A 13,773-nucleotide genomic window follows, 5' to 3' on the forward strand; every position below is an offset into this window, starting at 1 on the left:
AGTTGTTTTTTTGGATTGTTTTTGTTTTTTTGTTTTTGTACCAGTACGGCTGGTTGTGGTGGCTTCCCGCGCAAGGATGGCACCGAGGGGCAGGGGCACCCTTGGCCTGGTTCTCGCTCTATTTGGCGCGTGGGCGTGTGCATTGATGGGTCTCTTCTCCCCCTGGGGTCAGCTCATGCCCTATATGGAAGCAGAAGAAGACCAACACCCACCTTACCCGCCCGCGATGTGCGTCTCGACGGCCCGCCAGTTCTCCGTGCTTCGCTACGAAAACGAGCGAGTCAACCAGTATTTCGTGGAGGTGCAGGACTGGGTGGTACACGGCCTGCGCGGGCACGGTGTCGACGTCAACACGCCCAAGTGGCCCAGCTGCCTCGACCACCCCCGCAACTACCCGGAGAGCTGTCTCGGGCGCACTTGCGTGACCACCTTCGCCTGCACGAATGATATGACTGCCGAGGCGATCCTGCGCACGGTGCTGGCCGGCCACGACACGTCGGTGGTCCATTTCCAGCTCGAGGTGGTGGGCGGCATGCCGCGGCCGTGCTTCGACGACCCCAGCTTCCTGCCCCTGTGGCGCCTGGCCGCCGTGTGGGACTACAGCGCCGCCAACGTGGCCGCCCTGGCCCAGACCGGCCCGCTTTCTTCCCTACCCGGTGCTTGGGCGCGACCGGCAGTGGTCAACCTCACCTCCTACCCGGGCATCTCGGGCGACCCGGCCGACGACCACCGCCCACCTGAGCGCAAGCGGTTCGACGAGCCCTACACGTACGACGTGGTGCTGCTCATGGGCATGAATCCTCGGCGCCTGGCCATGGTCAATGCCCTGCTGCAGCGCAACCTCACCGTGTTCTACCCCCCATACAACTCGCGTGCGGGCTGGGGTCGCGAGCGCGTGGCCCTCGTGCGGAGCGCCGCTCTGCTGCTCAACGTGCACCAGTTCGACGCCGCGTCGGGTCCCATCGAGGCCCCGCGCCTGATCTTCCTGCTCTCGCTTGGCGTCAGCGTTCTGTCGGAGGACTCGACCGACCAGGCGGGCAAGGCCTACTGGGCCGACGGGGTGGAGTTTGTGCCCTACGACCAACTGGCCGACGCTGCGGTGCGCCTGGTGGCCAACGCCACGCGGCGGTATGAGCTGGCCGCTGCGGGCTACCGGCTCGTGCGGCGTGTGAGCCCTCGCGACGCCATCAAGTCGGCGCTGATGGCCGCCCTCGACTGGACCAACACCTCCTACTCGCTGCAAGCCTGTCCCTCTTGACACAAAATTGGACATGAAACGAAGTAGTTGCTTCAAAAGGAGCTGCTCTTTGGTTCAGATTAACGGTGTGCAGGATCTCACTGGCCGCGGGGACTCAGGCTGAAAGAAGGGCACGGCCAACCCTGCAACAACCACTGGCCAGCTGGCCAGCATAAACAGTGTCCAACCAGAGCTGGGACCGAAAGAGAGTCCTGCAAGCACAAACAGTATTTAGTGATGAAACCAGAAGAGACGGATGAAGATTCGAGTTGAAGCGTACCATTGAAGTCACAGTAGTAAGCTTCCTCTTGCTCGCAGGCGCCGTTGCCGTAGTCAGCAGCAATGGCCAGTGGGTGGAGATAGAGAAGCACCCAGGAAGCTGTGGTCGTCATAGCGGCGAATGCGGAGGTGACCATCATGGGCCACCACAGGCGCAGACGCCACTTGACGGTCTGCACACCACCATTACCTCAGCTTCTTCGGCACCACCAACCATCAGTCCCTCTCTGAGTTGACGTGAACGTACCGTGAACGAGGGCAGCGCGTGGATTGTCACGAACACAAACTGAAGCCCCACGAGTACATGGGAGGCGATGACGCTGGACAGTAGAACATGTGGCGTACCTTGCTCCCCCGGCCGCTGTCTCCTTCAGCATAGTTGCCAGGTACCTGTATGGCCGGCTCAGTCAAGAAAAGCAACACCTCACACACACGCACACACGCATGCACAGAGAGAGAGAGAGAGAGATGGAGATGTGACACCGCCAACCATGAGCCTCAACACTGCGCCTGGAATGAATACACTCCCGCCTACTGGAGATTTACTACGTTCTTCACCACTACCATCTCTACAGGGAGGAGTGGCAGATGACACACTCTTTGGGTGCTTTTGGAAGCGCCTTGGAGTACTGGTTTGAAGTGCAGGTGCCTGTGGTTGTGATCCGGCTCTTCTTCTTTCTTGAAGCGACGTACGGTCAACAGGACAGACGAGGGCGTTACTGCCCCGTCGGTGGCCTGCACATTCCTGGCATATCTAGCCAATCACAACAGCAAAGCATGCCCAGCCGAAGGAGGGCGGCAGGCACCGCTTCGCAGACGGTACTCCCACCCACCACCTCTTCAGACTCCCACTGCTGTCCTACTGTCAGATCCCGCCGGTGTCTATCACATCCCGCCGGTGTTGTAGGCACCAACGCGCTCTTGGGTCTTCTTTTCATCGAAGCTTCTTCCTCTCCTCTCTTCCTCCCGGGCGTACAGGCCTGAAATGCCTTCCACAATCATGTTTTCACCAGGCAAAAAGTTTTTATCGCGCCCGGTGGGGGTCGAACCCACAATCTCTTGATTAGAAGTCAAGCGCCTTTCCATTAGGCTACGGGCGCAGCGCATCTTCTTTCACCGCCAAGCTCGTGGTGTAGTGACCGGGAAGTGAAGCGCAGTGGTTGCTTGCCGCTGAGGCGATGGACCCACGAGGCGCTGGCACATGCATTCGTGTTCATTCGAGTTCTGTGTGTTTAGTGCGGGCTCTGACTGGACTCGCCCTGTGCTCGCGTTCCCTCGCGCGTGTTGGCCTTGGACGGTCTCCTCCGTCTCCGCGCTGCGCTCATCACTCGGCCCCACTTCGTCGCCAACGACGACGGCTTCGCGTCGGACCCGCTTCTTCGCTTCTTCCTTCCGCTGCCGCCCTTCTTCTGCGGCCTCGTCTGCGCACTCGCCTCTTCGTGTTCTCGCCGGATGTCGTCGATGGTGTCGGCCTCGTACTCGTTGCCGTCGAGCTGTTCGAACTCGGCCACGAGATCCTCCCAAAGGTCGGCGTTGAGGTGGAGCTGCTCCCACTGCTCGTCCTCGGCCTCCATCTCCTCCTCGGCGCTGAGCGCGCGGTTGAAGTCCTCCATCTCCACCGCATCCTCCTCGTCCTCCTCTCCGTAGTACCTGCACGCACGACACACGACACACACGACACGACACACCAGTGAGCCGAATGACACGAAGGGCGCTGAAGAGCCAGGGAGGGAGGGAGCGCACTTGGAGTAGACGTAGTCGCTGCCGAAGGACACCAGGAGGCCGCAGAGGATGCCGCCGATGAGCGAGCCGATGATCGTGCCGCCGCCCGGCTCGATCATCGTGCCGATGGTGCCGCCAGCGATCGCTCCCGCGTAGGCAGACGTGTTCGAAGCGAGATTGACCACCGTGCCCCTGTGGCAAACACGCAACACACAATCACGCGTGAGCCGGCCAGTCGACGACACCGCAGAGCTTGGGGGGGGCTGTACTTGATGAACTGGCGGAGGTCGAGGCCCTTCTCGCCGTTGACCTTCCACACGCGCAGGAAGAGGACGAACAGGTGGATCTCCTCGACCAGGAACGCCACCAACGCGCCCAGGATGCTGGCCTTGGCGATCAGCTGCGCCGAGTTGATCGCTGACATCGACGCCACCTTAACATCATCATCGACAACAACAGAATAGAATAAAGAGGTTAAGCGTGAGGTCACGAGCCACCTTAAATCGATGTATGGGTGGTGGTTGGGGGCGCGTACTCGGCCGAGGTAGGTGGAGGAGTGGATGAAGAAGCGCGAGGAGAGGTAGGCCTCGAGCGAGTTGAGGCGCAGGAAGAGGAGCACGCGCGAGAGCGCCAGCTGCAGGCACGCCGCCATCATCAGGTTCACCTCGCGCGACGTCGTGACGCCGAGTATGGCCAGCGACTTCTGGAGGAGCGTGGCCGCGCCCTTCTTGCTGGCGATGATGGCGCCCGTCTTGCCACTCTGACGTTTGGGGGGGGGGAAGAGATAGATCAGCGGGACGTGCGAGGGGAGGCGCAAGGGCAAAAGGGGCGCGGTACAGCGAGGCCATGGGCCACCATGAGCGTCTTGGCCTGCTTCTCCAGACACTTGCGCAGCGCCGACGGCAGCTCGCCCGTTCCTGCCACCACCACCACCACCAGCAGCAGCAGCCGAGACAAAGCCACCGTCAATCGCACGCGTCGAACAATCAGTTCAAGGTAGTGCTGGGTGCGTACCGGTGGAGAGGACGAAGCTCTCGACGCTGGTGACGCGCCACCTCCGCCGCTGCTTCTTGCCTCCGCTGCGGCGCCGGCCGCCGTCGAGCCGGTTCACCCACTCCTCGGCCTCGTGGAGGCGGCTCATCACCCGCTTGTGCCGCTCGCGCTCCTCGATCTCATCCTCAGCCTCGTAGTCGTCCTCGGCCACCAGCCGCCGCCTCCGCTCTCGCGTCTTGTCCGCCTGCTCGCCATCGGCGCTGCCGCTCAATTCGCGCCCCCGCAGGTTGCGCTGCTGCGAGCCGTCGGGGAGGCCGTCGCAGGAAACTCTCACGCGGGGCCGCTGCTGCTGCTGCTGCTTGGTCCGCGCCTGGGCCTTGAGCTCGAGCGTGCGGGTGCGCTCGATGAGGCGCTGCGTTTCGCGGTCGTCGGCCTCGAGCCGCTCCTCCTCCTCCCCCTCCTTCCCGTGCGCCGCCTCGGCCGCCTTCTTGCCGCCGCGCCGTCGCGAATGTCGGCGCTTGCAGACGGCCAGCTCCACGCACAGAAATGACCAGTCGTCTCGCAGGTCGCGAGGCGGCAGCAGCTCCGGGTCCTGCTCCTTCGCAGGGTCCTGCTGCTGCTGCTGTTCGGCCTCGTCGCCGATGATGCCTCGGGCTGGGTCCTTGATCGTGTCCATGAGCGAGAAGAACGGCGACGAGCCGAACAGCTCCTCGACGCTCTCCTGCAGTATCGCGGCTGGAGGCTCGGTGGCGCTGGCTGTCGTCGGGTTCGCCTTCTCCTCCTGCTCCTCCTGTTGCTCCTCCTCGGCACGCTCCCAGTCATCGATGATCACCAGCTCGCCGCTCAGCTTCGGCAGCCGAGGGCTGGTCTGACGCGCCTTGCCGCTTGCCGGGTGGTCTCGTATGTCGACAGCTGTCGACGATCTCGCCGCCGGCGTCTCATAGTCGTCGACGATGGCGGCGCCCTCGTAGTCGCTGCGCTGCCGCGTCTTCGGGGTCAGCACGGCCTCGGCGGCGTCCGCAGCCTCGGCGCCGCTGGTCTTCCGCTTCTTCTGCTGTCCGGCGCCATCGACCTCAGCGTTCTCGTCGTCGACTTCGATGTCGTCCCCGAACGAGTCCGGCGAGAACAGGAAGCGCAGGAAGACCTCGTGGTTGGTCAGATAGGCGTTTGCTGCAGCGCGCCACCATCACACGAAGAAGATGATAAAGAAGAAGGTCAGCTTTACATCTACGATGAAGTAGTTCGTGGTGGTGGTGGTGGTGGTGGTGGTGGTGGTGGTGGTGGTGGTGGTGGTGGTGGTGGTGGTGGTGGTGGTGGTGGATACCGAAGACGGCCTGGAGATAGGCCTCGAGGAGCGGCATGCGGGTCTCGGCGACGGCCAGCCGGCTCGCGTCGTCCCAGCAGAACTGCTTCGGCGGCAGAGGCGGCAGTTTGAGTCCGTCGTAGCCGTCTTCCTCTTCCTCTTCCTCCCCCTTGTCCTCGTCCTTCTCTTTCTCTTTGTCCTCTTCAACGCTCATCTCCTTGCTGCTTCGCTTTTGCAGATGCTTCGGCTTGACGTAGATCCAAAAATCGTCCTCCAATTGGACCTCCTCCATGCTGGGCCTTCTTTCTTCGACGCTCGATGCATCCTCTTTCGTCGATGTTTGTGTTGTGGCAGAGGAAGAGGAAGAGGAAGAGCCTGACTTCTCGAGCTGCCGCATGAAGCGATCGCGTCGATCGAGCTCTTCCTCGAGCTGCCGCTTGTCCTGGCGCTCCTTGGCCGTGCTGAAGAGGTTGCGAATGCGTTCATCGAGCTGCAAGAATTCGTTGTAGCTGCGCTTCGTGCGGTAGCTCTTGATGCCGCCACTGGCGCCTCCAGTCTCGCTTTCGGTGGGGCAGGGCGAGGGGGCAGATGAAGATGGAGGCCTGTGCTCGTGCGTGTCGAAGCTTATGACGTACTTGACCCGCCGCGATTTGCTGTCTACATCGACGGGCACGAGGTCGTAGCCGATTATGGACCCGCGGAAGGGCGCCGAGAAGAGGATGCGTCGAATGGAGAACATGAGGCGGTATTCATCGAAGTCGATCTCCTCGATGCGCCTGGCCAGCTCCTTGTGCTGGCTCTTCAGGGCACCCGCCTCATCGCCCTCGCCCTCGTCCCCTCCGATGCATGCCTGGAATTGGGAGTAGGTTTCGGAGTAGGTCTTCGGTTCGTTGACGACGAAGTGCAGCAGTCGAAGCTGTTTGCAGAAGTCTATCGTCTTCGAGAAGTCCTCGTCATTTGAAGACGCGATGTTGCCCATTCGGCTCCTGCGTCTTCCTCGTTTCTATTCCAATCACAACGAAATGGAATGGAACGAAATTGCGCAGGAAAATCGATTTTCGGTATAATGATGTGTTGCTCGAGCGAGGCGTGCTTGAAGTGGCGAAAGATGGGGAGGGGGCTGCAATCAAGTCGCCCTCTTCTTCGGTCCTTTCTAATCTAAATCATACAGCACCTGTCTCGCTTGTTGCCTTCTTCCAACGTTTTGATGCTTTGACGGCGATTTCGTCGGAAACAAGTTTACGTTGCCACCACCGCGTGGTACAACATGTTGTCCTGTAGTATTGACAATGTGTTGTGTTTGGCTCCCGTTCTTGTTGATGCCGTGACTGACATGTCATATAACACAGCGTGGTAGTGTGCATCAATCAGCCGCTTAGGCCGAGCTCCTCGATGAGCCGGTCCAGCAGTTCGAGCTTGCGGTTCTTGGCTGCCACCACGTACTGGTACCGCGTCCACGCAGCGTTGCTCCTCTCGTCCGGTACCTTGCCAGCGCTTCGTTCCCCGTCTTCACCTTCGTCACCTTCTTCTTCTTGCACCATCCTGTCGTTTCTCCTCACCCTCGCCTTGACTCTCGATTTCATGCTCACTTCTTCTTCTTCTTCGCCGTCGTCGCCAGCGTCACGGTCGTCGTCGCCGTCGGGGTTGTCCTCTTCCCAATCCTCCCAGTCGTCATCTTCTTCATAGGTCTGGGCGGCCTCCAGGTCGTCGGTGGGGAACATGCGGTCGAGCGCCGAGCGAATGTCGTCCACGATCGGAATACTGTCCGTCGCCTGCCGATTGGCGATCGAATAGGCACTCTCCCTGTGTGCGCCGTCAGCGAGCCGCACACACACACGCACGCACCGCACACGCGTACAGAGCACGACGAACCTGATCATCTCGGAGAAGGTGTCTTTGCGTTGGCGCACGAGCTCCTCGAGGTTGAGCGCCATGAACTGGATGATGGGCTCCTCGAGGCGGTCCAGGCCCATCAGCTGCGCCAGGTCGGCCAGGTCGAACAGGTTGCCCAGGTCGATGTACTGGGACAGCAGCATCGAGCACAAATTGCGCAGCACCGGTAGCATGTACATGTCCGACAGCTGCAGCACCTCGTAGACGAGATGCCACTCCTTCTCGCTTTCGCTTTCGTTTTCTTCTTCGTTCCCTTCGTCTTCGTTCTTCTCCGTCATAGTAGTGGTCGCCCTGCGCCGCCGGAGCTCTTGCACGAAGGGCAGTGCGTTGGTGACGTTGTCGGTGTACATGAAGTCGACGATGAACGCGAACGCGTCGGCCGAGACGTCGCTCAGCTCGAGCTCCCGGGTGACGCGCGTCGCGGGCGAGTCGTGGTCGACGCTGACGTCGGCGTCGTCTTCGCGGTCGCTGCCGGGGGTGTTGTCGCCGGCGGCGTTACCCTCGCCCTCCCTGAAGTTGCCCATCACCAGGGCCTGGAAATATTCGGATCGGCCGCAGAAGAAGAACTTGTGGCATTTGAAGCGCTTGCCCTCGACCTTGAACACGATGTCCTCGAACATGTCGTCATCGTCGTCATCATCATCACAGTCGCCGCTCTCGTTGAACGCGTTGCGAATCGATCGCATGGCCACCTGGCCTGCAGGCGACACAGATAAAACACCGCACAAGAGGATTAGCGCCGCTTGAGGAGTGAATGCAGTGGAAGGCCGTCACGAACGGGCCGAGGAACGCACCAAAGGCGGACTGCAGAGGCGTCGGGCCGGTGCGTTGCGTTTCGGTGCTTCGGTAAATATCCGCCAGCTCGATCACTACACGCTCCGGTAGCGGCAGACCCTGGCATGCCACAGTATTTGATATTTAAGTTTTAAAAAAATAGAAAACACCAATAAATAAATATTAAAAGATATATCATAATAAAAGAATAATATAAAAAAAGGCGCCTAGTGCGTACCACGTTCTGTTTCTTGATCTCGCGCTGGAGCACGCCGTGGAGGTCCCACAGCTTGCACTGCTTGACCATGGCCTCGGTCTCGTCGAGCAGAATGCGGGGCACCTGCAGCCGCTCGTTGTAGAGGTAGTGCACCACGGCCTTGAACGCGTCGGCGTCGAGCTTGGGGTGCGCGAGCAGCACCCGCCGCTTGCCCTGCCACCGCGTGCGGAACATTTGCTTGAAGTACGCCGAACGCGAGGCCAACACCACCCTGTCGCGCGCGCACCGACACAAGGCCAGATCAGCTGTGTGTCGTGTCGTGTCGTGTGCGCGTGCGCGTGCGCGTGCGTCGTGCGTCGTGCGTTGTGGATTCATGGCATGTGCGGCGAGTGATTGATTACCTGTGCGCCCACGTGTGCACTCCGTTGACGATGAAGTGTACATCGCTGTGCGGCGGACGCTCGTCGTCCGGGCGCTCAGACAAGTCGTCCCTGTTGGCCGTCGCACATGTGGAGGAATGACCGTGAGTGACACAGTGCAGGCGCACGCTGGCGTTGATGGATGGCATGACAAGACAGATACGTCGTACATGTGGTAGTAGAAGGAGTTGCGGAGGAAGTCAGAGAACGGGTCATGCGTGCGCGAGACCGCTTTGTACTCGCGGAGCATGCGCCTGATGTCGTTCGTCAGCGCGGCGTGGAAGCAGCGCTCGCCATCGAACGTGTTCTCCTCACAACGCGCTCCTGCACCACAAAAAGAATATGATCCATTTTTATATATTTTTATTAATAATAATAAAAATATATAAAAAATACATAAAATACATCTAAACGGAGATGCATCAAGGAGGAGAGATCTGCACCTTGTTCAAGCAGGTAGCGGACGAGGGGTTCGTGGCCCGCCAAGCAGGCGTAATAGAGCGGCGTAGAGTCCCACTTGTCGCGCTGATTCACCTGCACGCGCTTCACCTCTACGAGGTACCGTACGCGCTCGTGCCGGCCCATCACCGCACACTGAAAGATGTCGTCCTCGATGGCGTCTTCGTCGCGCCAGCTGAGCCCGGCACCCAGGGCGCGCACCGCCAGCGAGTCGAAGCGCATGAAGTTGGTGTCATCGATGGCATGGATGTAGTTGTGGCCCTCGTGGTCACCACGATCGTGCTGATCTCCCATCATCTTTTCGCTCACTGTTGTGAATGATCACTGTGAGAGTGTCGTTAGATGCTCCAACGTGCTGGACGCCGACGATTACCGTCTTCCGTGGAGAGATGGCAAAGCAGCCGTTCAACCTCGTTTTCTTTTTCTTTTTCTCCATCTTTTTTGTTGATTGGCAGCCATTTCGAATTGCAATTGACAACATGCGACGGGGTACTGCGGCGATGAGCGGGTGTGGCCGCAGGCTGCTGGTTGCTTCTTCTAGCACTTCGTCTTCTTTCACCGCCGGCGCGCTGCAGCGCACCATCCTCTCTACTCACCGCTATCTTCCCGCCATTCAATCATTTGGCGCTGCTCGATCGTATGCGTCCCCCAGTCTGCTGGGAGACGACATCTTCACGAAGGCATACGAGCAGGTGAAGCAGAAGGAAGAGGAAACTGGTGAGCGAGTCAGAATCACCGAGGCCAAGGCCGATTCGAAAAATCTTCCGGCCAGCATGAAGAGAATAGATCACCTCCTTCGGCAGATTCGGAGGCTCAGCTACAAGGAAGCCATCACCCAGCTCAAATTCAGCCAGAAGCGAGTCGCCCCCAAGGTTATTGCTACCATCGAGAAGGCTCGCCAAAAGGCCGAGCTCAAGTTTGGCCTTGATCCCGAACGCCTCATTCTCGGTAAATCCCTCTTCTCATGGAATGGATCATTTCCGTGTAGATTGATCAATCGCTACTCGATTCTCATTAACGTGCACATGGTGCAGATGAAATCTACGCCACCAAGGGCCAGTACGGAAATCCTCAGATCTACTACCACGCCAAGGCGCGCATCGGTATCATGAGGCGCAAGAGGTAACGCTCGCTCTTCCCCATCCACTGTCACTTGAAGTGAAGGCAGCTGACCCACTCTCGTTCGTCTCTTTTCTCCTTGCGCGCAGGGTGCACCTCACCGTCAAGCTCAAGGAGGTGCCCTTCAAGGTGCGCGATCGCTCCTCCATCAGCACTCTCAAGATGGAACAGTGCACAAATTCACACTTTCTTCTCCTCCTCCTCCTTCTACATTCCTTGATCGATCACGCAACAGGAGGGAGAGAAGCAGCTGGGCAAGTTCGTCAGGGGAGTCAACAGCGAGCAGCGGAAGGTGTGGGAGGAGAAGCGGGACAGAGTCGCGAAGGAGATGGGCGTGCCGAGGCTCGTCGTCACCACCAAGCAGGTCGAGCTCTGGGACCTCTACAAGGAGAAGATCCTCAACAAGAAGCCCGCGACTGCCACCGACCCCGCCGCCGCCGACGCCACCAACGCCGCCGACAAGGAATTGTCTGCATAAATAACACACACAATGCCAGTGTTGCAGTGCAACTCACATCACTGTAGTCCTGGCTGGCGCTCTGGTGTGGGGCAGGCCACGAACTGGCCATCAAGCCCGTAAGTGGTGGCCAAGACGTTGGTGGTACCACCCGCACCAAGGTGGTGTTTGTGTCGACAGGCTCGATCACACCGGATCGCGGGGGGGGGGTAGCGACAGAAGTCACGCAAGCAAAGCGACGAAGCCTTTGGCTTTGTCAATTGATCGGAATCGTCCGCGCTGCATCGTGACCCGTTTCGATTCGAATCACAAAAGGAAGAATGCTGCAGCGAGGAGGGCTTGTGATGCGAAGGGGTGGTTGTGCACCGACGACGTTGCGTTGTGCCGCTACTCGATTCGGCCGCGCGACATCGATCGGATTTGACGGCCGTGCCGCCCTGCCGACGGTGCTGGTGGGACGCGAGTACCACGCAGAGAGGGACTTCAACGTAGTGGACGGATCGGTGGAGATGAGCCAGGACGAATGGCGCGAGAATGGTCGCGTCATGCTGGACCTCGTCAACAAGCTGAAGCACGAAGTTGCCACCGTCAAGGCTGGTGCGCCCCCACTCTTAGATTTATAAATAATCCAATCATTGGTGGTGATTGTCATTTTTTACTCTTTACATTTGATTTAATTCAATTAAATGGAACAAAACAAATTTCTTGAACAGGCGGCGGTGAGAGTGCACGCAACCGTCACGTGGCCAAGGGCAAGCTGCTGCCTCGCGACCGCATCCTCCGCCTTCTCGATCCCTCGTACCCACTCCTCATCTATTGCGGCCGGGCTGGGCCTTCAAGGCGACCTGGGCCATGACTACATGACCACGTTTGATGTCAGCTGACACCCTGCACAGGTCGCCCTTCCTCGAGTTGTCTCAACTGGCGGGCCACGGCCTCTACGAGGACCACGTCCCTGCCGGCGGCATCATCACCGGCATCGGCCGTGTCCAGGGGTATACCACCACCTCCGTTTCGTCTCTTGCTGTGCTGCAACTGATCGTTTCGTGTGTGTCGTGTCGTTGGTCGTATCGTGCTGTGTCGTGTGTGTGTGTGTGTGTGTGTGTGTCGTGTGGTCGCGTGTGGTCGGTAAATGCAGACAGGAGTGTATGATCGTGGCCAACGATGCGACGGTGAAGGGCGGCACGTACTACCCAATCACTGTCAAGAAGCACCTGCGGGCACAGGAGGTGGCCCAGCAGAACCGGCTCCCGTGCATCTACCTCGTCGACTCGGGCGGCGCCAACCTGCCCCGCCAGGACGAGGTCTTCCCCGACAAGGAGCACTTCGGTCGCATCTTCTACAACCAGGCCAACATGTCGGCCCAGGGCATCCCCCAGGTCAACACACACGGCACACACACGACACACACTGCACACGGCACACACGACACTCACATAGACCGTTGACTTTTTTGTTTCATTTAGGTGGCTGTGGTGCTCGGTTCGTGCACTGCCGGCGGCGCGTACGTGCCGGCGATGGCCGACGAGTGCGTGATCGTGAAGGGCAACGGCACCATCTTCCTCGGCGGGCCGCCGCTGGTCAAGGCCGCCACGGGCGAGGTCGTCACCGCGGAGGAGCTGGGCGGCGCCGACCTGCACTGCCAGACTTCGGGTGTGACCGACCACTACGCGCACGACGAGGAGCACGCCCTGGCCCTGGCCCGGCGCATCGTGGCCAACCTCAACCCGTCGCACACCAAGCAGCGCAAGGCGTCCTGGGAGCCCGAGCCGGTCATCGAGCCGCGCTACCCGCAGACCGACCTGTACAACCTCATCCCGTCCGACGCGCGCAAGCCGTTCGACATGCGCAAGATCCTGGCGCGCGTGCTCGACGACTCGCGATTCGACGAGTTCAAGGCCCTCTACGGGCCGACGCTCGTCACCGGCTTCGGCCGCATCCACGGCCACCCGGTGGGCGTCGTCGCCAACAACGGCATTCTCTTCTCCGAGTCCGCTCGCAAGGTATGCCAAAAATGCACGCGTGTCGCTTGCTGCGTGCCTTGCCGTAACTTAGCATTGTCGCACACGCACGATCGCACATGCACGCGCACGGCCGCACACGCACACACGACAGGGTGCGCACTTTGTGGAGCTGTGCGCGCAGCGAGGAGTGCCGCTGCTGTTCCTGCAGAACATCACGGGCTTCATGGTGGGTCGGTCCTACGAGGCCGGCGGTATCGCCAAGGACGGCGCCAAGATGGTGACCGCCGTCGCCTGCGCGCAGGTGCCCAAGATCACCGTTGTCGTCGGCGGCTCCTTCGGTGCCGGCAACTACGCCATGTACCCCTCTCCCCTGTTCTCGTGTGCGTGTGCGTGTGCGTGTGCGTGTGCGTTCGGCTGACGAAACGTGTGCGTGCGCACAGGTGTGGGAGGGCGTACAACCCGCGGTTCATGTTCATGTGGCCCAACTCGCGAATCTCGGTCATGGGCGGCGAGCAGGCGGCGTCGGTGCTCACCCAGATCAAGCGCGAGGCCATGGTCAAGTCCAAGTCCTCGCATCAGTGGTCGGCCGAGGAGGAGGAGGCCTTCCGCCAGACCATGCTCGCCAAGTGCGTTCGCCCCCTCACCGCCTCCATCTGTGTGTCGTCGTTTTCTCACCGTGTGTCGTGTCGTGCGTGTCGTGTTCAGGTACGACAAGGAGGGCCACCCGTACTACGCATCGGCGCGGCTGTGGGACGACGGCATCATCGACCCGGCCGAGACCCGCAACGTGCTGGGCCTCACCCTCGCCGCCTGCCGCAACGCTCCCATCCCGCAGACCCAGTTCGGCGTCTTCCGCATGTAAAAGGCTCCGCTCGCGCACAACCAAAAGGAACCAGAATGCTGGGATGGAGAACCCAGCATCAGAGTACCTCTACCA

The 13,773-nt window shown here is 60.2% G+C and overlaps 6 protein-coding genes across 6 annotated transcripts; 3 read left to right on the forward strand and 3 right to left on the reverse strand.

Moving 5' to 3' along the window:
* Positions 1-226: 226 nt before the first annotated feature.
* ACA1_182060 (uncharacterized protein) lies at positions 227-1,258 on the forward strand (the record flags this gene model as incomplete). The annotated part of the gene is made up of 1 exon (XM_004345799.1): positions 227-1,258. One exon carries the CDS (start codon positions 227-229, stop codon positions 1,256-1,258), a length of 1,032 nt encoding a protein of 343 aa, XP_004345849.1.
* A 77-nt stretch (positions 1,259-1,335) lies between these two features.
* ACA1_182070 (uncharacterized protein) lies at positions 1,336-2,083 on the reverse strand (the record flags this gene model as incomplete). Its single annotated transcript, XM_004345800.1, has 5 exons — positions 1,336-1,400; positions 1,518-1,689; positions 1,764-1,802; positions 1,862-1,906; positions 2,063-2,083. The coding sequence occupies 5 exons, from the start codon at positions 2,081-2,083 to the stop codon at positions 1,336-1,338; spliced, it is 342 nt and encodes a 113-aa protein (XP_004345850.1).
* Positions 2,084-2,748: 665 nt separating this feature from the next.
* ACA1_182080 (PX domain containing protein) lies at positions 2,749-6,513 on the reverse strand (the record flags this gene model as incomplete). Its single annotated transcript, XM_004345801.1, has 7 exons — positions 2,749-3,166; positions 3,260-3,430; positions 3,508-3,671; positions 3,774-3,998; positions 4,076-4,155; positions 4,253-5,401; positions 5,556-6,513. 7 exons carry the CDS (start codon positions 6,511-6,513, stop codon positions 2,749-2,751), a joined length of 3,165 nt encoding a protein of 1,054 aa, XP_004345851.1.
* A 388-nt stretch (positions 6,514-6,901) lies between these two features.
* ACA1_182090 (BTB/POZ domain containing protein) lies at positions 6,902-9,593 on the reverse strand (the record flags this gene model as incomplete). Its single annotated transcript, XM_004345802.1, has 8 exons — positions 6,902-7,337; positions 7,407-8,124; positions 8,222-8,321; positions 8,440-8,541; positions 8,572-8,689; positions 8,820-8,909; positions 9,008-9,161; positions 9,281-9,593. The coding sequence occupies 8 exons, from the start codon at positions 9,591-9,593 to the stop codon at positions 6,902-6,904; spliced, it is 2,031 nt and encodes a 676-aa protein (XP_004345852.1).
* A 476-nt stretch (positions 9,594-10,069) lies between these two features.
* ACA1_182100 (ribosomal protein L22 family protein) lies at positions 10,070-10,893 on the forward strand (the record flags this gene model as incomplete). Its single annotated transcript, XM_004345803.1, has 4 exons — positions 10,070-10,244; positions 10,331-10,418; positions 10,505-10,544; positions 10,651-10,893. The coding sequence occupies 4 exons, from the start codon at positions 10,070-10,072 to the stop codon at positions 10,891-10,893; spliced, it is 546 nt and encodes a 181-aa protein (XP_004345853.1).
* A 299-nt stretch (positions 10,894-11,192) lies between these two features.
* On the forward strand, positions 11,193-13,698 carry ACA1_182110 (MethylcrotonoylCoA carboxylase beta chain, mitochondrial, putative; the record flags this gene model as incomplete). The annotated part of the gene is made up of 9 exons (XM_004345804.1): positions 11,193-11,469; positions 11,586-11,670; positions 11,769-11,867; positions 12,011-12,251; positions 12,417-12,875; positions 13,018-13,113; positions 13,138-13,193; positions 13,277-13,462; positions 13,542-13,698. 9 exons carry the CDS (start codon positions 11,193-11,195, stop codon positions 13,696-13,698), a joined length of 1,656 nt encoding a protein of 551 aa, XP_004345854.1.
* Between the last annotated feature and the right edge of the window lie 75 nt (positions 13,699-13,773).

This window comes from Acanthamoeba castellanii (assembly GCF_000313135.1).
Source record: "Acanthamoeba castellanii str. Neff unplaced genomic scaffold scf7180000084745, whole genome shotgun sequence".
NCBI lineage: Eukaryota > Discosea > Longamoebia > Acanthamoebidae > Acanthamoeba > Acanthamoeba castellanii.